At 56.9% G+C, this 25706-nt stretch overlaps 1 protein-coding gene across 1 annotated transcript; it reads right to left on the reverse strand.

The window, feature by feature from the left end:
• On the reverse strand, window positions 1-24815 carry Mxra7 (matrix remodeling associated 7). Its single transcript, XM_026404778.2, has 4 exons — window positions 24531-24815; window positions 10453-10516; window positions 6661-6754; window positions 1-621 (listed from the first exon to the last, which is right to left on the reverse strand). Exons 1-4 carry the CDS (start codon window positions 24813-24815, stop codon window positions 507-509), a joined length of 558 nt encoding a protein of 185 aa, XP_026260563.1. The 3' UTR covers window positions 1-506.
• Between the last annotated feature and the right edge of the window lie 891 nt (window positions 24816-25706).

A 25706-nucleotide genomic window follows, 5' to 3' on the forward strand; every position in this document is an offset into this window, starting at 1 on the left:
CACTCCCCTACTGCCTGACCACACGACAGGAACTTCCAGAAATCCTTCTAAGGTACAGCGAGGCTGTTTGTCGTGTTATTAGAGGAGACACCCCAGCAGCAGGAACGGCTGTGAGTCTTCCCCACAGCACCCTGAATTCTCTCCACACCATGTGCGGGGCGCTGAGTGTGGAGCCTTAGAGTCAGCGCTCCGGGACCACTGGCCTGGGCCTGGTGGGAGGCTGCACTGTCTTGGAAGATGACCCATGTGACAGCAGGAACCTCACCAGCAAGCAGAAGCCACAGGGGTCAGGGGTTTCTTCCTTGGAAGAAAACAAGGCTGACTCCTCTAAGATGATATACAACTGGCAAGAACTGAGCACATCTGCACCTACTTTCTAAGACAAAGTTAAGCCTACAAAAGGCTGAAAGTAGCAAATATGTGGGCCAGGGGTCAGGGAACGGCCTGGCACTGTGTCCAGGACACCCTGTGTCACATGGTGCTGGCGACCTGGTCTGCGGTGAGGGCTACATGTCATAGAGCCGGAGCTGCTCCTGCACGTCACCGTCGGACATCTCGCCAAACGTCTCCTTGTTGTCCTTCATGAGCTTGAAGATGGCAGCCAGCTGCTCTTTCTGAACTCTGTCGAGAAGAAAGGACAAGAGGAAAAAGATGCTTCCAACCCAGGAAGGGGTGAGAGACCACCAGGAGCAGCTGGTGGGGTGGGACTGACCTCGCCCCTTGGTCACTGCCTTTGCTTTTTCAGAATGAAAAAACTAAAACCAAACCCTCCTAAAACGCAGGAGCTGGCTTGCTCCAGCTGCTCCACGCAGGCATTCTAGGTCTTAGGCTTGCTGCAGAGGTCTGGGGCCCCAAGTGTCACATAGGTTCACCGTCCTCAGTTTCCCTGTGGTCCTCAATTTCTGGTTGACTGTGCAGCTCAAAAGAGAGGCAAGGAGGAAGAGAACCGCTCCATTAGGTAAGGAGAGCTTGGTTTGGGGGGAGCCAACAGAGGAGGAAGGAAGACAGCTGGTCGGGAAACGGGCACATCCAGATGTGCCTGCAGGAGAGCTGGGCAGGGGGCAGCAGCAGGGGCAGCTGGCATCGTCCCTCGGGATTTCCCTACACAGGAAAGCGCTGCCTTTTCTTTTTATGACCTCCCTTTTCTACCTTGCACAAGATGCCCTATGGCCTGCAGTGGCCCTGCCCCTCTTGCCAGGGGAGGGCAGGGTGAAGATTAGCCTCAGTGTTTGCAAGCCGTGCTGTTATCTTCTGAGGCTCGGCCACACATCTGACCAGCATGGGGCAACTCCCACGGCAAACACGAGGGCCGGTGAGGCTGAGCAGGAGCCGGGACCGTGGGGTTCTTGTTCTGCTGCCCTTGCCTGCCAGCATGGATGGCCACTGCAGCTTGGTTCTGTCTACTCCAGATTCTGGCTTCTGCTGCCCCTGCCCTCCACACCACTGGCCCGGCTCCTTGAGAGGATGTAACCATACTTCAGGCCTGGACCTCCCAGCCCTGCCCTGGAAGGGTTCTGCTACAGGGTGCAGGCTTCAGCAAGCTTCTGGGCCACCAGCCTCCTGCAGAGTGGTCTCTGGACCTGGCCTTACACTTATAGAATACACTCCTTCTGCCATAACCCTGCCCTCCTCAGCCCTGTCTCTTCCCCTGAGCAGTTGGATGACCACAATCCCAAACCCCAGCCTCTTTTGTCTGGGAAATTTGCATCTCTAGTCAGTTCTGGGAAGGGGCCTATCATAGGGACTTCGTACACTTCTGCACAAGGAAAGAGGTGCCAGGCACTGACAGGGAGGGTGGGGCGGAGTGCCTTGGACGGTCAGTCAGATGTGGACATCTCCCCAAACAGACAAGAGTCAACTTCATGTAGCTTTGGTGGCTATGACGGTTGTGTTTTTAACAGGGTAAAGGCTTCAAAATGAAAGAGTTAAAATAACCAGTTCCGAAGAGATTATTTAGATTATGTTTTTAAAACAAAGCAAACCGAAAAAACACACAATAACTGAGATCACATCCTCAAAGTTTATTGGGCTGGGTGAGGGCTGAGTTCAGAGAGCCAGGCTGTCGGGTGCTCGTCGGTGCTGCCTAGGAGCCAGTCCCTACTGAGTATTAGATACTGCCCTGTAGGGACTTGTGAGGCATCTTGCCCATGTCCGTGGCTCTGTGCTGAAGGCACCAACTGTGGCTGTGGCTCTGTTGCTGTCCTGCACCTACGGTGGCAGGCCAGGGAAGGCCATAGGAACGTACACCCTGAAGCTGGGACTGGACGTCCTGGCCTTCCGCCCGTGGAAAGTTTTTCTGTAAAACGTCTTAGCCAACAAATCTAAGAACTGCAGATTAGTTTGTTATAGTATAAATATTGTCAAATATAAAATTCCAAGAAACCACCTTGGGACTGATCTAATTTTCTGGTAAAGTCTATCTGAAAACTAGGAAAAGGCATAGTCCAGAAGTCTATTTTAAGCTAACACAGTTATTATTGCTTCTGCCAAAGCACAAGTGGAGATTCTGCTGAGCTGGTAAGAACATCAGTAAAAAGGCCTCTTATCGACAAGAGGGCTGGGCCAGGCCGTCCCCCGTTTGAAAAAGAAGGGCAGCCGGGAAGCCAGGGCCTGGCTCTCGGCACCTGGAGTCAACACGGCGTCTCTTACACCTGGCAGAGAACCAAGGACGTGGGCTCTGAGGGAAAGGGGCACGGTGGGCGGGGGAGCATAGGTGAGCTGGGCTCTGTCATCACTACTCAGAGTCTTTGGGGGTTTGGTTTCAACATGGATGAAAGGAGGAGGGCTGGGATAAACTAATTTAGAAATGTCTGAGCTGCTAAAATTGGTGATATCATAAGTGTCAAAGGCATATAGCAAGTGAACTTGGGTAATAAGGTGTGAGCTCAATCTTTCAAAACCCCTTAGCTTAACCAAGTGACCACCATAAACGGGGAAAATCTCCAAACAGGGCAGAACCCAAGGAATTCCAAAGGACCCTGCCATAATCTGCCAAAGGCATTTCTGATTGGGGTTTATATCTCAGCAGAATTGTAGGCAGGTGACCCCAGAAGCCTGCATGGGCTTCTTTCTGGGGGTTTCCATGTTTATCTCTCAAACTTTTAAGATGCCCAAAGGGAAAGCTTTCAGGAAGAGGCTAAGGATAACTTCATTATTCTTCAGTTCTGTAAAGAGAAATAGGGAGAAAAAGATAATGCATTTTACTCATTTCATCTTACAAGTACCAGGGAAAGGGGGACAGAGGGACAAGGAAGGAGAATGTTTGGAATTGCAGAAGGCGTGTTAGACGCAGGTTTCTCAAACACCTGGCACTTTGCTTCTCATCAGTTGCAGCAAGATAGTCTGCAAGGTGGCCAGAGCTGGCAGAGCCCTGGTGAGTCCCCAAGAGAGCATGTTCTGCCTCTGCAAAGCCTAGAAAGCAGCTTGCTGATCTTTGTATGGGTAAGTGAGCACCTTCCTATTACCCCAGGGGATATCTTCCTGATAGCCACTGACTGCGTTTTGTCCTTTCTTGGCCTGTTGGCACCCTAGGAAGTGCTTCCCCAGCAGGGCCACTTGGGAATGAGTTCGCAGAGCATCTGCAAGGGATCTGATTATGTGCCTTTGGCGCCATCTCCTGGTGATCAGAGTCTGTGCATCTCAGGCAGAAGTTGAAATTCACTCTTGAAATCCAAGTCTGTCCTTGGTCTCCTAGATGCTCCCAGGCACAAGAATCACAGTCCCACAGCCCTGGTTCCCCCACCACCTCTTCCACCTCCCCACTATGTTACATGATACCCCTCCTGTCCGTTTCCAGAAGATTCAGGACAGTCCTGCAGACCTTCAGATGCAGGAGCATGGGGCCTGGGCCCATCTGTCAGTGCCAGCACCCTGAGTGCCTGGAACATATGAGCTGGCTTCCACTCTTCCCTGGGACTAGCAGTGGGAAGAACTAAGAAAGAGCCGACAGCTGTGCTTGGTCTTTTTCCTGCCAAGTTACAAAGCCAGCCAAGCCTTGCGCTTCACCAGCTCTGGGGGTGAGGAGGAGGCCTCTTGCCCTGGGGAGCTGTCACCAGCCTGCAAGCCAACCTTCCCTCCCAGCCACACTCTGAGCTGGAGGTGGCATCTCCCAGGAAGCTGTGGCTGGAACCAAGGAACACCCCCAGAGGCAGAGCCAAAGCCAGGAGAGCATGAGTATGTCCCACCCAGAGGGGACTGGAGATGAGCAGACAGGACAGCAGGGTCTAAGTCACAGCCACTCTGGATATACAGACCCGACCACTGGCTGGCCCCTGGGTAGAGGGCGTTTTATCTGTGAGCAGTTTCAAGGGCACAGATGTCCAAGTAAGTGTCTGAGCACTCTCTTGGGCCCTCCTGCTCCTTGTCCTACTTGCCATGTCCTGAAATCCCGTGAGCATGCCAGAACCAGGGGAATGCCAGAACCAGGACCCGATACAGATTTAGGCTCTAGGTGCAGATATGGCAGCTGAGGTGAGGCAATTGAAGTCAGGGAGCTGCAGCATTTGCCTGTTAACCAGCTGCCCCTCTGCTGGGCACCCTGAGTGCCTGGAACATAATCTGAAGGAGGCACAGAGTCTGGTGGGGAAGAATTTGACAGGCGAGGAGAGCATCCTGCTTGCCAGCCTTGGTCTCAGCAGTTTGCCGATAGCATGAGTGTTATATTTCCTAGGACAATTCCAGGGCAGTTCCCTTGACTCGGCTGCCCCCAGGACTGTCTAGCAGCCACCAGCTCCCTCACCCCATGGGAGGTATCGTGCTGAAGATGAAAAGACAGAGCCAAATTGACCAGCCTCTGCAACCCCAAGCATCACCATGTGTGGAGCTGAAGTGGTGGGTGGCCCCAGGGGGCCTGGGCAGCTGTGCACTGGGACCACATGCAGGGAGCAAGCGGATGCTGCAGGCATTCGAGCTGCAGGAAGCATGCGGGCAGGGGTGGGAATGGGACCAACAGGACCTCCAGCTCGCCAGGACCTCCGCCAGCCCCTCCTCAACCCGGGCACAAAGTGGCGGCTGCGTTGTGCAGATGAGGAGCCAGGGACCCTCCCTCAGCCCACGAGCAGCTCCTTGGCACAATATCCAACCCACAGAAGAGCTGGGTCTGAATTGTGGAAAGTCCTGTTGGGAAATGGTGGGGGGGGGGGCTGCTCTCTTTGAAAACAATTCAGAGATAATTCTCTCTCTGATTCTGAGGCCCCAGCTCCAAACACGGTGGCAGTGGCAGCCTGGCCCTGCCTGAGGCCTGTGGCCCACTCACTGAGCTCACGTCCCCGCTGAGCATTGACCCGAGCACAGGCTACAGCGGTGGCTTTGTCTGTGGCATCCACAGAGGCCTTCAAGAGTGGCAAGGTGTCGAGCCCTCTCTTCCTGGGCCACGGGCTTCTCAGCTCTGCAGAGGAGAGCTCCAAAGCGGCTGCAGACCACAGAAAACACGTGGACACAGCTGAGTCCAATACCACTGGGCGTGCGTGGACAGGGAGTGGCCAGCTGCTGCCCTGGCTGAGGAGCACAGGCAAATCTGAGCATGTCCAGCCAGCCTCAGGGTTTGCCTGAACCACGACACCCACGTCCCATAGCCACCGAGATCTCAACCTCACCAGGAGCACTAGGACCCCAATCAGCTGGCTCCTGGCCCCCCTGGGACTTAATTGGCCTCCAGAAACTTCTGCCCCTGGGAAAGGGGCCTTCTGTGCCTGCAGTTGCTTGGGCAAGACAAGAAGGAGGGCTCAGGGGGACAGGAAGGCGTCATTCAGTTATGAGGCAGCAGGGAGGGGGCTCAGACCAGTCAGTGGTGTTGGGGACACATCAGCAGACAGTGTGAGGGAGGCACCTAGTCTATGAAGTCATTCTCCTTACCAAAAGGATCTGCAAGAATATTTGTGGCTCAGGACCTAGGGAACTTGCTACAGGGAAGTGAGGTCAGAGGTCAGCTCAATCCTGAAATATAAAGGCAGCAACGGGGTCAAGAGGCAGTCCTCAGAGCCCAAGGAGGAGTCGGGGGCTCCCAGGCGGCTCTCCCTCCCACCTGGGCCTGCATGGCCAGGCCCTCGCTCCCAGCGTCGGGGCCTTCCTGCCCAAGTGGGAGAGCAAACCTGATGCTGGTGGAGGCCGGGCCCAGGAGCAGCCAGGGAGGGCGGAGTTCCCACCAGAGGGCCCGGTCCCCGCCAGTCCCCCGGCTCATACAGGGAGCAGCTCATTAACCAAAGGGCTCGGAGGCACCCTGCACACAGGTGGCCGCTGGCAGGATGGCGTGGACCGAAAGCCGTGAGGGAAGCCCAGCGGGCGGTGGGGGTGCAGCAGCCCAATTCCAGAAACAAGCGGCCCAGCGCCTCCCTCAGCCGCATGCAGCAGAACAGAGGAGGAGCACCAAGAAGCTGCCTCGGGGATGGATTGCCTTCGTCGTGGACTCGCGTCAGGGACAGCTGGGCATGCTCTGGGCATTTCCTGACATCTCATTTGTTTTTTCATATGGTGGTGGGGAAGGAAGAATAGAAGCCAAGGGGCTCCAGCCCTCCGCTTCCCACCAGGCTGAAAACTACCAAGACCCGAAAGACCCCCAAACTAAGAGGGGAGAGGCTCCGCGGGGGCGTGGCTCGGAGGCTGCCCCCTCCGGGTCCCAGGAGCCTCCCCAGGGCGAGCCGTGCCAGGAGGGGCCCTGCCTACCTCTGCTCCTCCTCCAGCTCTTCTTTGGTCATCATCTTCTTATACTGGTTTCCTCTCAGCTGCCCAGGGCTGTACTTAAAGGAGAAGGTCTCTCCTGTGGGGACGAGGGGCACTGATAAGAGCCTGGTGGGTCCAAGGAGGGCCCCCAGCCCAGGTTGTTCCCCCCCCTTATTAGTTTGAAAAGCCACACTTCAGTCAGAGAAGTCCCGTTAAAGAGGGGCAGCGTGCACAAGCCCCGGCCAGCCCAGTCTCAGGGTGGACACTCAGCAACACTGTCCTCTCTCCCCAGCACCCACACTTAAGCCCATCTCACTCCTCCATGAAATCCTGCCACCTCACCCTGGAAATGGGGACAAGATGAAAACAGAACAGCCAGAGAGAACTGCCCTCCCCACCTGGGGCGGCATGTCCCACAGGCCGGTGGAGCCAGCCACCGAGCTGGGTCTGTCCCTCTCTGGTGAAGAGTTCCTGCCAAGCCGCCCACTGCAGGGCTTTCCCTCAACCTCACCTCCACGCCCAGGGACGCTGCCCAGCCATCGGGCAGCAGCTGCTGACAGGCGGCCATGGCTCACCTCAGGAAGCAGCGGTGCCAGGAGGGCCGCGGGGACCTGCCCTCCTGGGCTTGGGAGTGCCAGCCAAGCACGTTCTCCCAGCCCTCCCCCACAGTTATTAGAGACCTAGAAACACAACTGGGCCCCCCCCCCCGTGGCGGTGATGTGGGGGCAGCTGTGTCTGGAAGGGCACACCCACAGCTGCCTGCAGACAAGGGCAGCCATCCAGGTCTGGGGGCACAGGGTCTGGACATGTGACACGGGGTGAAGGCAGGCTAGAGGAGGCGAGGGTGCAGCAAGAGAGGAAAGCTAAGTATCCTATGAAGGAAGCTGCCTGGACCCCAGACTGACTGGAGAGCTGGGGTGGCCCGCAGTTGTCACCTCTAATTTCCATCAACACCTAAAGGACTGGGTGGGGGAGCAGCTCGCAGAGGCTTCTCTCCCCAGCTGCTACTCTACAAGTGTGTCCCGCTGTCCCTGCAATGTCAGGTGGTTCCTCTTCTGTCCCACAGCAGGACAACCCAGGTCACTGCTGTCTCTTCCCAGTGGTGGCCGGCATATGTCAGCAGGTGGGTGGATGTGGGCACAAGGGAAGGAAAGGCTCTCGGATTAGGGCACCCTCTGGGCGGAGAGAAGAAAGTTCTGGATGTTGGTCCAGGCCCTGAGCACTCTGCAGGGCTATTTCCTTCATCAAACCCTGGCCCAGGAGGAGAGGCTGGGGGCTCCTGTGGGACACCCCTGCCCCGCCGGCTGCCCAGGGCGGGTGCTTTCCTCGGGGAGCAGTCGCTACCTGTGTACAAGGATTACTTTGCTCTTCACTCTGTCCACAAATACTCAAAGAGCACAATTCCAGGTGCTGGGGAGACCGCAGAGACACCCAGCAAACAAATACATGTAATTAAAAGACATGATTTAGCTGGACGCCAAGGCCCACTCCTGTGATCCCAGCAGCTCGGGAGGCTGAGGCAGGAGGGTCATGAGTTCAAAGCCAGCCTCAGCAACTCAGCGAGGCCCTAAGCAACTCTGGGAGACCCCGTCTTGAAATAAAAAATAAAAGGGCTGGGGGTGTGGCTCAGTAGTTAAGCAGCCCTGGGTTCAACCCCTGGATGAAAACAACTTTTTTGCAGTTGGTCCCAAATGCTCTGCAGAGGACAACATAGGTGGGGAGGGCTAATCAGGCGAGGCTGGGAGAGGGAGCTGGGGGTGTGTGGTGGAGACGGCCCAGGAGTCTGCCTGGAAGACCTGACAAAGCATGGTGGCAGGAGCAAAAGGCGGGGGGGGGGGGATGACACAGGAGGCTGTGTGTGTGGGAGAGGCAAGGAGGTGGGGTGAGCTGGGGCCAGGTTTCCGGGGAGCCCTGTGGACTGAGCAGAGAGGGCAGGCCGCCCTGCCTCCTGCCCATCAGCTGGCTCTCCCCTCGTGCTCTGCTTGCCCACAGAAGGTACCGAGCATCAGAAGCTTCCGGGGTCCCTGGAATTGGGGCTTCTTGAGGCCAGGGATCTGGAAGCCACCCTGAGCCACTGCCATCATCCTGAAGGAGCAAGGGGCCTGGGTCCCTGGTTATCCCCCAAAGCCTGTATGTCCTGTCGCCCTTGTGACAGCAGCTGCAGCTGCAGACGGAACTTGCCACCAACCCTCAGTGTGAACCCAGCAGAGGCGACTGATAAAACCAGTGAACCTCAACACAACTGCGTTGCTGTTTTAGAAAACCGAAACGCGAGGCAGCTGCCGGCCTGGCGCTCCCGTAGGGTCGGCTGGCCTTGCTGGCAGGTCTGACTGGCTCCACACACAGCTGCGTCTGATTCTGTGAGATCAGGAGGGCTGGATGTGGAAGGCCCCAGGGAGGGCTGGGGGGCCTGTCTTCCAGTCTGTTGGAATCCCTGAGTTGCTTAGGAAGCCACTTTAGCGACACTAACTAATAACCCCGGGAGCTGAGCTGCTGGCTGCGGAGGGGCTGGGTGTCCACCCGAGCTTCCTGACAGCGGGCGGCCAGCCCCCCTCCCTCTGCTTCATTAGAGACATGGGTGGGAAGCCATGGGGACAGGGGCTAGCCAGGGACAGCAGCTCAGATAAGGAGGGAGGGCTCAGGGACAAATACGGTGAGCTTGTGTGTGAGGTGGCCTGCCAGGCCTCCCCCTGTGCACGCCCAAGGGCCTGTGTCCCCAAATCACTAACAAGCCTGGTCCCACACGGAGAGCCCAGTTGCAGCGAGTCCCTGATTGGAGATGATACAGAAGGACCCACATCCGAGAAGGAGGTCCTCCCTGGTGGGGACAGAGGTCCCCCGCCCACTGCCAGATGCTCACTGAGCCCCACATTCCTGAACCCCCTCTTTCCACCGCTCCCACTAGCTGGGGAGACACAGCCAGTTTCTCTGTTTAAAATGATAAAATATCAAAAACACAGAAAAGCAACAGGGCCTCCGGGCTCCTGCTCGCTGTGCAGGTGTAGCAAGTGCTGACATTTTGCTGTCTGTGCTCAGCTTCTTTTGGAAAGAAACGCAATGTGGCCGATCAGCAGGATCCCCACGCACTTGGTTCTGACTGTCCACGGCCGCGAATGGCATGGCTGGGAGGCCAGGGAGCCCCAGCCACTAAGAGGCGGGGTGGTCCCTCCCGTGCCTTCTGTCTGCAGAAGGGAGGCCTGTGAGTGGTTTGTGTCTTGACAAAATGGGTCAGAGATACTTGGAGAGAAAGGGGACATACTGAGCCTGCTCGTGAGAGGCAGGGGAGATGGTAGAGGCTTGCCAGGCTGTGCAAGGTCCTGGGTTCTATCCCCAACACCACAAAAACAAAACCAAACACAACAGCAATATAGAGTCAGCTGGGTGAGGTGGTACACACCTGAAATCCCCGTGGCTCTGGAGGCTGAGGCAGGAGGATCACAAATTTGAGGCCAGCCTCAGCAACTTAGCAGAGCTGTAAGCAACTTATTGAGACACCCATCTCAAAAAATAGAAAGGGCTGGGGATGTGGCTCAGTGGCAAAGCGCCCCGGGGTTCAGTCCCCAGTGCTAAGAACAAAAACAGGAAGGACAGAAGCCAGGGCCTCTGGACCCACACACGCTCATATTACAGACAGAAAACTCCGGGAGGTGGCGGCGGGGGGGTCAGGGCTTTGGCCAGGCCATCATTCCCAGGCACCCCCTCCTCAGACCCCCAGCGCTGGGTACCCACAGCACGGCCTGGACCTAATCGGGCCCTGCAGGAGGGCAGACTGCAGCTCAAGGGAGTCCCACTCACCGTCCTCGTCCTCAGGCCCTGCTGGGGGAGGGTCCTTCTCACTGTCCGAGTCCTGCTCCTCCTCCTGCAAGACAAGGGCAGGGGTCAGTGCCACAGGCAGAGAAGGGGCTATGGCCAGCTCTTGGGGTGTGTGAACACTCTCAAGAGACGAGTGAACTGGTGGATGGGGCCAGACGGCCGCCTTGGGAAATGGAGGCAGAGGGTGGACAGAAGATGGGGGAAGGGGCTCTAGGTCCAGTGTAACCAGGTCCAGCAGTCGCGCCTATCCTGCAGCCAGGTCCCCTGAGCCCAGGAACGGGGCTCCTTTAACCTGTGCACCTCAGGCCCTTGACCTTCCCCAGGTGCTTGTCTGGGAACTGGAGGCCATTTTGCTGAGTGGGCCTGGGACCCCCATCCCCCACGGCAGTGAGCAAATTAGAGGCACAAGAGCCACGCTGGCCGGGCCGGGGCAGGGCCTTGGCACAGCTGCGTGGGAAATCGCAGGCCCGTCGCCCTCCAGGCCACCTTCTGGGCCTGGCCATCTCCATGTCCACTTTCCCAAAACTGGAGCTCCACCTCCTCAGCTCCGGGTCTCTCCCACACAGAGAAGGCAGGAGGCATGTCCGGGGCGGCCTCTGTGGGAGGAAGGAGTGACTTCAACTTGCAGGAATGTTGGAGGATGACAGGGACATACCATGGGCCAGGGGGCAGGAGGGGCCTGGAAGCCCAGAGGGCGAATGTGGAACAGCACAGGTCTGAGAGAAGAGTGGACAGGCATGAGCTGCCCAGCAGTGAAGAGCAGGCTGCAGCCCTGGGGGAGACGCCCCCAAAACACAGCTGAGCTGGGGGGCAAGCTTTCACAAGCCCCTGGTGGTCAGAAGTGGCCAGCACCAGGGCCTGAGCCCCTGCCTGGGGGCACTGTCTCTTCCACTCAGCAGTGTGCCCAGGGCCACCTAGGTGCCACCAGACTGCCCCCTGCACAGGTAGGGTCGTGTCTAGGCTGTCCAAAGACCTCCTGAACTCTGCAAAGGGAGTGTCTCCGTGGCTGGGGTTAGGTAGGCAGGCCTCTCCAGGCGCCAGGAATGGCAACCCCCCTGGATGCAGCACCCCATTTCTGAGGGTCTGCCCTCTGGACGGGACTTCCCTCCTGTGATGCCGTGCCCAGCAAAACAGGCCATAGCTGGAGAGAGCAACAGTTCACCCACTGAGCCTTGCTGGGTGAGCTGGTGCCCGTGGTCACCAGATGCTAACTGTTCCCTGTCTCGCAGGGCGTGTGGGCCCGGGCACTGGCAGCACTCCCGGGGAACAGCGTGTTAGGGAGAGAGCAAGCAGCAGCGCCAGGCCAGCAGCCCTCGGGGCGTGTGTTAGGGTGCTGCTGCTCCTAAGTGCAGAGGGGGAGCTTCTGGAACCCGCGGCACCTCAGGGAGCAGAGCTGGGGCGGCTGCCTCCCTTTCAACCTTTACATTTCAGAATAATTTGAGTTTTCTAATTATGTGCATGAGTTACTCCGCGCATTTTAACAATGCTAATGGGGTCTCTGGGCAGCGAGATTGGGGCTGTTTTTTTATATGCCTATCTTTTCCAACAGAGCAGGCAGGGATACGACTGTAACATGGTAAAAAGCAGGTTTGCTCTGCGCCCCAGCTCCTGACACGCTGCTCCGAAACCCCGACGATCTGAGTAACAGAAGTAGCTCTGTCCTAACATTTGGTCTTGGGCCCCAGCTCCTGATGCAGTGCCCTACATCCCTGGGAGACCCCTGGACACCGAGCACCTTCTGCTCTCCGAGTTAGCTCTTGGTGGCCCCTGGACGGGACTGCTCTCCAGGAAGACAGAGCCACAGTGGGACACTTGGAGCCCTCGGCCCCCACTTTTCCTGAGGCCGGAGGAGGCAGCGATGGGTCTTGCCTGTGTGGGGAGAGCAAAGTCCCTAACGTCTGGGGCGTTCTGGGCTCCTGGACCTCCATGTGGGGAGGAAGGCACAGCCCAGCTCCACAGGGACCGGGCCGCTGTGCTCGGCACCTTTGGGACCTCGCCCTCTGTGCCTCCTTCTGGCGGTTCATGTGTCCCTGTACCTTTATCATAAACCCTTCAACGTGAGGTGCTTCCAGAGGCTGTGCCTGGCTCGGCAGACCATCCAACCCGAGGAGGGGGTCTCGGATGCCCTGATTTACAGCCAAGTTGGAGGAAGTGTGGGTCTCCCACTTGTGACTTTGCAACCGGCATCTTGAAGGTCTGAGGCCACCTGCAGGGTCTGCCCAGCCCCACATAGGGACTGCCGAGAGCTTAACTGTAGGACGTCCAGTTGGTGCCAGGACAGTTGGAGAAGTGGCTGTCACAGGCGAAGTGCCTGTGAAGTGCTGCGTGAGCACGAGGTCGCCTTCCTTTTTTTTTGGGGGGGTGGGGAGGCTACTGGGGATTGAACTCAGGGGCACTGGGCCACCAAGCCACATCCCCAGCCCTATTTTGTATTTTATTTAGACGAAGATCCCCTCTGTCTCAGCCTCCCTAGCCACTGGGATTACAGGCGTGTGCCCCCACTCCCAGCCTTGGATGCCTTCTTTAATGACAGACAGACGTCACCCTAGTTGGGGAGGGCCCCAAAAGGAGGATAGAGAGGAGGCCAATTCTCCTATTAGGTGCCAGGGACACAAAGATGAAAAGAAAAATAAGAAAGGATGAGCACAGGTCCTGTCCTTAGGGTGCTCTGGGCCCATGGGAAAGGCCTGTGAAGACGCAGCTGAAGCCCGAGAATGACTCCAGAGGGCCTGGGGGTGCTGCCTTCCGTCCTGCAGTGACCGGTGTTTTGGGAGGGTCAGCAAACGGCACTCTTTGGAGGCACCCCAGGGCCTCATAGAAGAGCCAGGCTCTGCACTCCAGCACTTACCTAGGCTTTTAGAGAACACAGGAACAGTGATAGGGTTCCTTTTGTGCGTGTGTGCAGTGCTAGCGATGGCGCCCAGGCCTCAGGCATGCTGAGCGTGTGCCCTACCACCGGACTATACCCCCAGTCCCCCTTATTCTTTTTCACACATCAAAACACCCCTCCCTGTTGCATCTGGCTCTTATTTTATAAAAATGTGTGCACAACAGAAAAATGGAAGGCTGACCCAGAAAAAAGAAGTGGAGGTTTCAGAAGCAGCACAGTTAAGACCAAGATGAAGACCACTCAGGAGGAGGGCGCATCAGCCTCGGGCCAGAGCTGTGTGCTGTGATGGGGACAGGGCTAGAGTGTGCCAGGCCCAAGGAGCAGTTCCTGGGGACTGCACTCTCTCCTTCCTTACAGAAGGTCCCGGGGCACGCTGAGTTTTGCAGACTGTGTTCAGGACTCTGCGAGGCATTGAGGTGACACTCTGGGGCCTGAAGGAAGGGGCTCAGCTGGGCCTGCAGAGAGCAAGGACAGTCTCAGAGGGGGGCGGCACTCTGATGGGGTCTGAGACAGGGGTGCTGACAGCTGTCGTGGGAAGGGGACTCTGGGCAGAGGGCACAGCCAGGCCAAGGCTCGGAGGCCCAGAGTCCAGGGTTTTCCAGCTACTGCATGAGCCTGGCCTGACTGCAGGGAGGTGTGTGGCACGAAAGGGTCAGAAACCAGGGGACAGAAATGCAGGGCTTGCGCCACAGAGTTCTCAGGTGGCACAGAAAAGGGTTCAGGTTTCTTCCTTCAGGAAGCCCGGAGCCTCCCGAGCTTTTCAACAGGGAGAAGCAGGAGGAGAGTTGCGTTTGGAGCCATGCGTGGGGGGGGGGGGGCAGCAAGATGAGGGCAGGAGGAGCCAGAAGAGGCTCCCAAGCTGGGGCGGAGACACAGGCTGCCCAGCCTTCAGCTCCCCATCTGGTATCAGAGCGGGATGGCCGCAGCAGGAGAGCCCCAGGTGCCTCTGGGTCTCAGGCACAGGAGTCTCCTGGAGGCAGCAGGATCTCTGAGAGAGGTCACGCTGGGGCCTTCAAGGAAGCAGGAGGGAGCAGCTGCTCAGGTGCTAACTGTGAAGCTCTCGAAAGGCCACTGGTTCTTATTTTTATTTTTTTGAGATGGGGTCTTGCTGTGTCACCTAGGCTGGCTTTTAACTCCTGGACTCCCACCTCCTGAGTACCTGGGGCCACAGATGTGGGCCACTCTGCCAGCTCCCAGCAGTGACTTCTCCTCGATGCCCTAAGATTGCTGCCCACGTGTCATGGGCCTAACTGTGCCCCCCTCACTCCCACTCATATATCAAAGCTTAACCCCAAGTACCTCAGCCTGACAGCAGAGCTGGCCCTCAATCTGCAGGGCCCCATCTACCAATTCACATCAACTGTGGATTAAAAATATTTGGGGAAAAATTGTGCTTGTATTGGACACATATGGACGTTATTCACTAAATAATAAGTCTAACAACTATTTACACAACATTTACATTGCATTAGGGATTATAAGTCATCCAGAACCAGGTGCAGAGACCCATGCCTGTAGTCCCAGCCTCTCCAGAGGCTAAGGCCGGAGGATCACAAGTTCAAGGTCAGCCTTGGCAACTTGGTGAGACCCTGTTTCAGAATAAAAAATTTAAAAAGGGTGGGAATGTAGCTCAGAGGTGGAACAAGCCTGGATTTGATCCCCTCTACCACAAGAAAATGAATTAATTACCAAAATAAAATCATTTTTAAAAAGTGATGAGTTGGGTGTGGTGGCACAGGCCTGCAATCCCGGCAATCTGGAAGGCTGAGGTAGGAGGATGGCCAAGTTCAAAGCCAGTCTTAGCAAATTAATGAGGCCCCAAGCAACTTGGCAAGACCCTGTCTCAAAACTAAAAATAAAAGGGCTGGGGATGGTCCCATGGCTAAGAGTCCCTGGGTTCAATCTCTGACACTAAAAAAAAATTTAAAAAAATCTACAGATGACCTAAAATAGACAGGAAGAGGTTTGCACGACATACGAAAGTACTATGCCATTGATATAAGTGACTTGGGCATCTGCAGATTTTAGTGTGGGCCAGGCCCAGCACAATCCCCCTGAGATACTGAAGGATGCATTTAGGGACAGGCCCTTTAACAAGTGATGAAATGAGGCCACTAGGGGGTCCCTAATCCAGGAGTGCTGTCCTTATAGGAGGAAATCTGAACAGGGAGAGAAACCAGGAATGTGCACAGACCAAAGACCATGTGAGAACACGGGTCGGGGGTGTGAGGGAAGAGAGGAAGGAGCTATCCGGAAGCCAAGCAGAGGCCTCAGGAGGAACCAGCTGCCACACCTTGAACTTGCACTTCCGTGCTGTGGACCTGTGAGAAATGACGTTCCTGTCAAGCTCCTGGTCTGGAGTACTCTGCTGCAGGAGCCCTGGCAAATGAATACATCATGCTTCTAGGGCAAGCAGATCAACTTCATGAAGATTGTGAATGAGTGGCCCCCACTGAGACAGACAGCTGACACCATCCTGGCTGGTCCCCAAAGTTGGCCCAGCTGACCCCACACCAATCTCCACATGGACCAGTCTCATATTGTGTTACTGAATAGAGAGCAAGTCTTGACTCATGTTCTGGAATAACTTTCCAATTCAGCTTTTTCTTCCAGTGGGGGCAGGAGAGGCAAAGCAAAGGGAAGTCCCTCCCCACGGCCTCTCTGTGGCCAGGAGCCCCAGCCAACTCCCCAGGGGCCGAGGGCAGAGAGAGTGGCTGAGGGGACAGGCAGGCTTCTGGGGCTCAGTTGGGAGGCTTCTCACCACTGAAAGCCAGACTCCTGTGCAGCGGGGTGTTTATGGCTATCTGGGCTGACCCCAGGGGGCGGGAGGCTTGCAAGTGAAGAGAGACGGAGGGACATGTGTTGAGGGGTGACAGGGAGATGAGATTGAGACTGTCTGTCTGCTGCCAGGGGAGATGGCTGGGCTCCTGCAAACAGGATCCACTGGGGCAGCCCCAGAGCTGCCTCCTGCTGTGACGGTACCAACGGGGCTGGGTATCTGGATGATTTTAAAGGACAGAGCCCCACTAGGCGGGGGGAGTGGGAGGCTGTTCCCCACTCTAGAAGGGGTGTCTTTCCCTCCTCGAGAATGGGCAAGGCAGGTGGGAAGGCGGCGCGCGGGGAAGGCTACCTCCCGGGTGGCCGACTCTCCCTCCTTCCAGAAGGACTGCATTAAGCCATCAGTGGGTTTCTCCTCTGCGTTCAGGGGGGCACTGGCTGCCGGGCAGTGAAGACGAGCTGGCGCCAGCTCTGGGTAGAGGTCTTGCCATTCTCTCCCCAAAGCCCCAGGAAACAATTCCCCACCACCCGCTCCAAACAACAGCTCCAGGTGGAGAACGGCAGCTTCACTCTCCAAATCCTTATCTGTGTGACGAAGAGCTTCCCTTTAGAACCAGCAGTTGCCCTAGGCTGGCCCCTCAACTTGCTTGGCACCTTTGGCACTGCTGATTCAGCCTGCTCCCTCTTCCACCTGATTTCCCCAACTCTCCCTTGCTTGGCGGTCTCTGGGTCTCCCTTTTAATCCCCTCTTCGGCCCCACACCGCCTGCCTGTACGGACTTCCGTCCTCAACTCCAGTGATCCCTGGCTTTCAAGTTCTCAGTCCAGTTTCTTCTGCATCTGGGCTTACGGAGATGCATTCTCATCTTCCACCATGGGACGGGCCAGCGGGCTGGGGCTTAGGCTGCTTCTTTGAACCATGGCATGGGGCCAGGATCTGTCCTTTGCAGCTCACCTGAGGGCCTTGAGGACCCTGAGGGTGGGGAGCAAGGTCACAGGACCTGACATGGAGGGCTTTTAGCTTAGAGTCTGCAGGAACACAGCAAGGAGAAGGGGAGGAGCAGGAGAAGCTGGCTCTGCTTTAGCTCTGCCTGCGGAGTTTCCCTGTAAGGTTAAGGAGGGAAAAGGCATCCAGCACTTTAGAAAATGTTATAAAATCGCTGATCTCGTGTGGCTTCCACCTCAAGCCAAACACATACTGGTGAAGAGACCTTGATGAACTGCCTACCGTCCAGTTTCTGAACTCCAGTAGCACAGGGGACCTCGTGACCTCGCGTCGTGAACAGGCTGCCTCTCTGGGGTAGGCACCGTGGGCAGGCTCCCAGGGGAGCTAGACCAAGAGCAGGAAGACAAAGGCCTGCTTCCTGCCACCCAGGGCGGAGACAAGGAGACAGAGGTTTCTTGTGTTTCTTTTTGTGGTTTTTGCTGCCTGTTCATTCAACAAGAACTTATTCGGTGCCCACTGTGTGCTGGGTACCTAGGGATGCAGTGGTGACTGGCGGGTGAGGCCCGAGCTCTGGAGCAGACATTGCACAGCAGCAGACAATGTGCACCAAAATAAAGATGACCTCACCCTGGATTAAGTGCCACCAAGAAGGCCAAGTAGGATACTGCGCTGGAGAGCGAGGGAGGAGGGGGTGGGGCGACTGTCCATCTGCCAGCGTGGCCAAGGACATGGAGATGTGCCAGGTGAGCAGGACTCCTGTGAAGACCCGGGCTGGAGCCAGTAGACCCCTGAGGGTCTGGACGTGGGCGCCAGCTGAGCGCCAGGAACGGGGCTGCGGCTGCATTAGCAGCAGAGGCGAGGGCTGGGAGCAGAGGGGGGCGAGGAACTGTGTGCAGCGGAAGCCAAGCAGGGCTTGCAGCTGGCAGCTGGGATGTCATTTCTGGGGGGGGGGGCAGGGGCGGCCAGGTAGAAGGAAGCCTGGGGGGAGGACACTGGACAGCCCAGGGAGCCTGGGCCTGGAGAGGCAGCCAGCAAGGAGAGCTGGGCTCCGGAGACCCCTGACAGGCAACAGATGGGACCTGAGATGGAATGGCTGCGGGTGGGGGGAGGGAGGAGAAGACAAGGCCACTCCTGGGCTTGTGGCCGAGCAGAGGAGACAGCCGCGGTGGCAGCCAGGATGAGAGGAGGGGTCTGGGAGGGAGGAGAAGGAGGGCACAAGGCGGAAGAGAGGGAGCCGCTCACAGACAGGCAGGGGACGGCTGGGGGGGCGGGGCTGGGCACAGGCTCTTGGGTGTCATCAGCTATGGATCAGGAAGACAGTGGTGACTGGAATGTTCTGGAAGGCAGCCACGGTGGGCCAGGTCCTGAAGACCTTCTGATGAGATTACGGCATGAGCTTTTCCAGGGGGGCAAAGAGCAAAGGGGAGCGCTGCCCAAGGACAGGCTCAGAGTGTGGAAGGCCAGGAGCCAGAACTGGAGGGAGAGGAGACAAAGCGCCATGGGTGGGCTGCTCCTGTGACCAGCGTCCCCACCCCCAGCGTTGAGAAGTCCAGACCAGAAGCCCATCCTGGGTTCCCAGTGGAGGCACAGCCGCCGGCCTTGAGCAGACGCCCACTCGGACCAGCAGGGCCTGCCAGGCTCCATCCCTGCGTCACGCTGGGCGGTGCTCCCACGAAGGGTTTAGAGGACATCAAAAGCTTCACACCAAACAAAAGAAACCAAAAGGGTGCCCTCGGGCAGCAGTCTGTCCTCCAGCCGCCCTGTCAGAAATCACCAGGGTGAGCTCCAGTGTCCACGTCTGGACGGAGGGAAGGAGGAGGTTGGGAAAGAGCTAAAGGATCCACAGGGCAGACCTAAGGAGGTCGGGGAAGGGATGATTTTGTTGTGGAAAATCAGGCTGAACAATCTGACCATGTCCAACTTTGAATCTATTAATACTGGTGGCCAGCTTTTAAAATATCTTGTGGCGGGCTGTGACTGTGGCTCAGTGTAGAGCTCTTGCCTAACATATGTAAGGCACTGGGTTTGATTCTCAGTGCCACATATAAATTAAGAAATAAAATCTAAAAATTTCATCAACAACTAATAAAAACGTTTAAAGAAAAATATCTTGGAGTCCACAACCAGAGGACACCCCAGTCTCAACTGTCATAAGGAATTAAAAAGGTTTCCTGGGAGTTGTCAGTAGATACCATTGGGTTAGGGTATTTTCTTGTCTTGAGGTTTATCTCAAACTCTGGGTCCTCAGGAGGAGCCAAGTGACGCAGCACACACCTGCAATACCAGGAACTTGGGAGGCTGAGGCAGGAGGATGGAAAGTCCCAGGCCAGCCTCAGCAACTTAGAGAGACCTTCTCAAAATAAAAAATAAAAAGGGCTGGGGTGTAGCTCAGTGGTAGAACCCCCTGAGTTCAATCCCCGGGACCCCTTTCCCTGACACACACACACACACACACACACACACACACACACGAGGCTGGCAAACAGCTCAGAGCCAGGACCCTACACCAGGAGGCTCCGAGCCTGACTATATCTCCTGGTCCACTATGTGACCTTGACAGTGGCAAGTCCAGTGTGCCCAGGCTCAGGTGGTTCGTAAAGCTCTGACCACTAGAATCTGGAAGTTCCCAAGAGCACCCCCATCAAGGACCCAGGGTTCTCACCCCCCCACCCCCTGCCCCGGCTGTGGCCTGAGCAGTGTCTCAGGGTGGCCTGAGCAGTGCTTGACTTCTAACCCTCCAAGGCCAGGCACCTTTCTTCCCGAGACACAGTCTTTACAACTTAACTCGTTTTCACTAGGTAGAAATTCTGACAGCTGAATTTTCTGTGTGCCATCAAGACTTTTTTCCCTCCGAAAGAACAGAGTTGAGCTATCAGAAAAGCCCCCAGACTTCTTTCTTATATGGAAAAAAAATTAAATGAGTTTAAACAACTTTACAAAAAACACCCCGTGTTTCCAGCCCCTGGAGTCAGCCCGTTCAGTGGAGGGACACAGGGACAGTTACTATTTTCTTTTCTTTACTTATCTAACATTATTTTCTAATTAATCGAATGTCTTAATTAATGAAGGTTGGATTATTTCCAGTTCTGCTACCTCGGCCAATCACTAGGCCTATTACGGACTCAACGTTTGTGCACCCTGCTCCCTTCCCAATGTGTACATTGAAGCCATAACTCCCAGTGTGTGTGTTGGGGGGGGGGCTTTGGGAGCTGATTAGATCATGAGGCTGGAGCCCCTGGGGTGGGGTGGGGGACCCCATCAGAACATGAAGAGACACCAGAGCCTCTCCCCTTCTCTGGCACGTGACGATACAGTAAGAGGGTGGCGTCTGCACCATGAGAGTCCTCGCTAAAGACCCCATCTGCTGACGCCTTGATCGTGGATTTTCCAGCCTTCACAGATGTGAGAAAGAGGCGTCTGTCGTGTAAGCCACCAGACTAAGGTACTGTGATATATCAGCCCAGGTTGACCAAGGAAAGAACCCAAAGTGATAGGAACAAACTGCCAGATACCTACTTGGCCCTACCACCTGGGTTGGTGAGAGCAAGGTGAGACCGCACTAGTATCACGGAGGCCAGGAGGGACTGTGGAGAAGGGCCTGCCTGCCCTGCCCACTCTGGGAGGGACAGAGAGCAAAGTGGCCAAAGCTCAGCTAGGAAAGGAGACACTGGACCTAACTTCAGAGGAGCAAACCAGGCAGAGCCAGAGGACCAGGACAGACAGAGGGAGGCCGTGCAGCTACCAGGCCACCACGGCTGCAGTGTCCAAACAGCAGAGCCCTCCTGGGGAACGCCTACCGGGCTGTTTTTCCAATATCATATTTATATTTTGAAAAATTCCAAGCCTTCAGAAAAGTTGAAAGAACAATACAGTAACGAACACCATACACCCTCCACCCGGATACACCAATGCTGCCATCTTTGCTCTCTTTCTCCATACACACCCACGTTTTATGTAACTATTTGAATCATGACAGTCAGGATTGGAGACATAAGCCACGGTACCCGGCTTCTACTATGTGTTTGAGCAGAGCTGGAACCTAAGGGCCAAGATGTCTGAGCTCTGGCACAGACAAAGCATTTGTTGCTCTTGCCAGGAATGGCCCTTGACCCCTGGCGCATGATGCTGACGGGGAACCCTAGGACACAGAGAGAGCCCTGCTGGAAGCCCTACTTCCATTAAGTAAGAGGCCCTCCCGGTAATTCTTTTTTAACATTTATTTTTTAGGTGCAGATGGACACTACACAATGCCTTGATTTTCTTATGTGGTGCTGAGGATGGAACCCAGGTCTCTCCCGTGCTAGGCGGGTGCTAGGGGAATGCTCTACCGCTGAGCCACAATCCCAGCCCCCCCCCCCCCGCCCCGTAATTCTAAAAGCCCAACCTACGTGGAAGCACCAAAACCCTGCTACTCTCGGGCCTGAGGAGGCACCAGCTCTTGCCCTTGATGTGGTTGGTTCCCAGTCCTTTGTGAAAGCGGTGCTCCTGTCATCTGTCCTACACTCCCTACTCCACACTAATCTCTATAAGAGAAATGCCATGGCTCCAATAATGTGATTCCACCCTCTCCTGGGACTCCCTGCCCTGGCTGCTCTGTAGAGGGGAAGGGAAGGGAGGGGAAGGGAGAGGCCCTCCCTGCTGCTGGTCTGGGCTGCACTGATCCCATCTCCAGTTCTTCAGTTCACGCTCAGGGCCTCAGCCCATAAATGGTCCCTTCCTGCCACTTGGTCCTGTGGAGGGTGCCCAGCACCGGGGGGTGCTGTCGGGAGTGATCTGCAGCAGCAGCTGAAGGCTGGCTGCTACCCTGGGCTCCAGAGCCTTCTCAGTAATCAGCTTTGTGAGTCAGAGGCAGCAGCTGCCCCAGACTGCCCAGGCCTTGCTGGGAAAGAAGAGGATTGGATTAGAAGGGAAGCAGTTGATGGAAAATGAAGAGGGAGGGAGGGAGGGAGCCCAGGAGCAGGGCTGAGCGTGCCTCTCCCTCCCTTCCTGGGCAGTGACTTCTGGGCTAACAGCAGGTGGGGTGTCCTTGCCCCTCCAGCCCTTCTCTCTGGGTTCACTTAGGGAGCCCAAAGGAGGCTGCCCCTGTCTCCTGCCCCTTGTGTTATTTTCCCAAGGGGCCTTCTTCCCAACTGTCCCCTAAGCTCCTCCTCAGCAGAACAGAAAACCTTTGGAAATGTCCAAGTCAATGTCGAGACAATTTCTAAGCAGCTGCTTCAGTTCATTCCACTCCTGGGATGGGTGGGGAGGACACACAGGTGTGGGCCAGTCCTGATCCAGGAGGGGAGCTGGTCAGCTCAGAAAGGGCTGGGGCCCTGAATCCAAAGGGGACCAGACCTCTCAATAAGGAAGATGACTTAGGGAACTCTCCACAAGGTGGATTTCCTCAGGGCAGCCGGCATCAGGTCCGCTCACACTGTATACTGTCCTTCAAGACACACAGTGGACCTCAGAGATATGCATCCACCCAGGTAGGGGCAGATTATATGAGGACCCCTATTTTTATTTCCTTTTTGTTTTTTTTTTAATGGCACTGGAGCCTAAACCCAAGGGCATCCTACCACAGAGCTGCAACCTATCCCCTTTTTATTTATTTTGAGACAGGGTCTCACTAGGTTGTTGAGGCTTCCCTTGAACTTGTGATCCTCCTGCCTCAGCCTGGGATCACAGGCCTGCACCAGGCACCACCTCATCCAGCTGAGGGCCTCTATTTCCACAACACTATTGAATCCACCACGTTACATATCATATGTGCTGACAGCCCAAAAGCCCTGTGGAAAGTTAAAGAAGAGCTGTATCCCAGAGGACAGGAAATGACTGTGTGCCATCAAAGGACATTGGCCTTCAGTCTAGAACCTACTGCTGGGTGATAAAGGATCAATTCATAAGTAGGGCTGATAGAGAGCCAGTGATGTCCTGAGAATAGTCCCATGAGACCACGAGTGAGGCAGGAGTCCCAAACATGGGAACAAATATAACACAAACCGCGGCATGTCTAAGCCCCACCTGCCATTAACTGGGTAAGCTATCGTGCCTCCCCCTGCAAGAGCATCATGGCCTCCGATTAGCTCAGACATACTCCACCTTCCCCAGGGCTGGTTAGAAGCCACTCCAATGACACAATTAGTCACCCACTTGTCAAGCAAAGCGCCTGCTCAGAGGGGGTCTGGAGAGCTAGAGAGAAATGCCTGAGGGCAGTCTCTGCTTCCTCCTCTCCCCTCTGCTTCTGTCCAGTGTAAACCACTGTGTCCAGCAAAGGACAGAGTGGGCATCGCAGATCTGCTGACAACACTAGAACAGCCTGCTGATGGTTTCCACTGCGGGGCTGTGTCCTCTCCTCCAAAGCAAGGAGCTCAGGAATAAGAAGAAAATGTTACAGTTAGACTTGGGGGTGGGGGACTGGCCTGGTGGCCCAAGCCCACCTGAGGCTGAGAATTCCAAGGTTGAGCAACCACGAGGATAAGGCGAGACCCTATCATCTCAAAATAAAAAGTAAAAAGGCCGGGGCTACAGCTCAGACAGAGCACCTCTGGGTTCTCTCCCCAGTACTGGGAAACAACAAAACCCAGTGGTGGGCCAGCGGTGGAGGCCCAGGCCAGCCCAGGACAGTGAAATCCTGATAACAAGGGCAAGTAGGTTTCCAGCCTGAAGAGGTGCATCTGAGAGAGAACGGGGCTGAAGTTAGCCTGGGGTAAGACAGTGTGGTCAGGCAGAGCTGGTGGCCAACAAGAGCCAGGGCCTGTGGCAGGGACGCTGAAGCATATTTGGGGACCCCCCAGGAGGCAGCGTTCACACCACACAAGCCAGACTCGTCTGCGCCCTGGGAAGTGGGGTCGGGGATGTGCCAAAGCCCACAAGCAGTTTGAAAATGACAATAAAACCAGCCATCAGTGTCTTCCTTTCCGTCCCCTCCATGGGCCTCACAAAACGCCACAGCGATTCTGGAATCTGGATTTCAAGTGGGCCTAAAAAAGAGGCAGCTTTTCTCTTCACCCTCCAAAAGTACTAAATTGTCAACATCCCAACTTCTACTGCCCGCCTTGAAATAAGCCGCGTGCACGTGGATGCGGGAACAGGGGGCGCGGGGGCGGGAGGACGGCGGGCAGCGAAATTCCAGGCGCCGTGGGAGGCCTGGGAGCGCCGCGCGGAGCCTGGGCTGGTGCCGGGGCGGCTCCCGGCTCGCAGGGGCGGAGGTCGGGAAGAGAAGGGGCACACAAACTCCGCCGGCCGGCCACTGGCGGCACTTCCAGGGGAGGATGGCGAGCCGCGGACTTGGCACGCCGGGACCCGCGTTTCCTGCCGGCCGCCGGCTCTGCCCCTCCCGGGGCGGGTGACTCGCCTGGGGCCTCGCGGCCCCGCTTCCCCGGCGCTGCGGGTCGACAGGGCCGGCCGAGGCCGAGGGTCCCGGGTGCCTGGGTGGGAGGGCGCCGCGGGCGCGCCCGGTGCGTACCTGCCTCGCCTCCGCCGCCTGCTCCTCGGCCTCGGCCGGCGCTGATACGGGCTCCCCGGGCTCCGTGGGCTCCTCCGGGCCCTCGGGCAGTCCCGGCCCCCCGGGAGCGGCCGCCGGTTCGGGGACGCGGGGACTTGCCGGCACCGGGGTCGCGGGCTCCGGGGGCGCGCCGGCGGGACCCGGGCTCGCAGCCGCCCCGCGCCGCACCAGCAGCCAGGCGAGCAGCAGCGCCAGCGCAGTGGCCAGCGCGGGCAGCGCGGCCAGCAGCTCGGCCGGCGCCTCCATCGCGCCCCCGCCGCGGAGTGCCAGCCCGCCCGCAGAGACCCCGAGGGAGCCCGCCGCGCCCCGCCGCCGCGCCCCGCCCCAGGGCGGAGCCGTCACCCACGCCCCGCCCCCGGAGCTGGGCCCCTAGGGGGCGACTCTGGGGGACTGGAGCCCGCACCCTTGGGAGGCGCAGGAGGGCACACTCTCTGCCACCCCCAGCCTGGGCAGGCCCGACGCCTAGGAGCACGATCTAACTGTCCCGGCTCTGCAGTTGGCAAACCGGTGTGAACCGCTCCCTGCTCAGGTCCCTTTGAATGTCACCCTCCTGCATCACAGCATCATTTCAGCCCTGTGCGGAAGTTCACCGGAGAGCACCCTGCGGGAGGGGGGTAAAGCTGGGAGGCAAGTGAGGCTCACGGAAATCACCGACTGCCTCCTGAGACAAGCCAGCCAGCGGGCGCCGGGCTCCTGGCGCTGGCCACGTTTACAGGCGCGTCCACGGCGGCTTTTACTCCTGGGCATTGACTTAGTGTTTCCACAGAGGACATCTCAGATCTAGGCCAGAGAATGCTCCCTTCCAGGCGGAAGCCAGCAGCCTCCACAGCCTCCCAGTGCGGTGGCTGCCCCCCAGACTCTGGAATTCAGCTCCTGGGTCAACACCATTCCCCAACTGGCTTCCTCTTGGTGTATTTCCTGATGTTATGGGTGGAGAGGGGTGGATGGAATGAGGGAAAGGAAGGATGATTTTTTTTTTTTTATTTCTCCTCCAAAACCTTTCAGGATAGGTTAGAAATAGTGACCAAAAACATTTCCCTCCCACTCCCCACCCCTTTAGTTATTTCAAATAAACACAGGCCAGGCAGTTTGTCTGGCACCAGGCCAAAAATGCCCTCGGGTCAAAAAGCAGGGTTC

The sequence above is a fragment of the Urocitellus parryii genome, chromosome 7 (genome assembly GCF_045843805.1).
Source record: "Urocitellus parryii isolate mUroPar1 chromosome 7, mUroPar1.hap1, whole genome shotgun sequence".
Classification (NCBI taxonomy): Eukaryota; Metazoa; Chordata; class Mammalia; order Rodentia; family Sciuridae; genus Urocitellus; species Urocitellus parryii.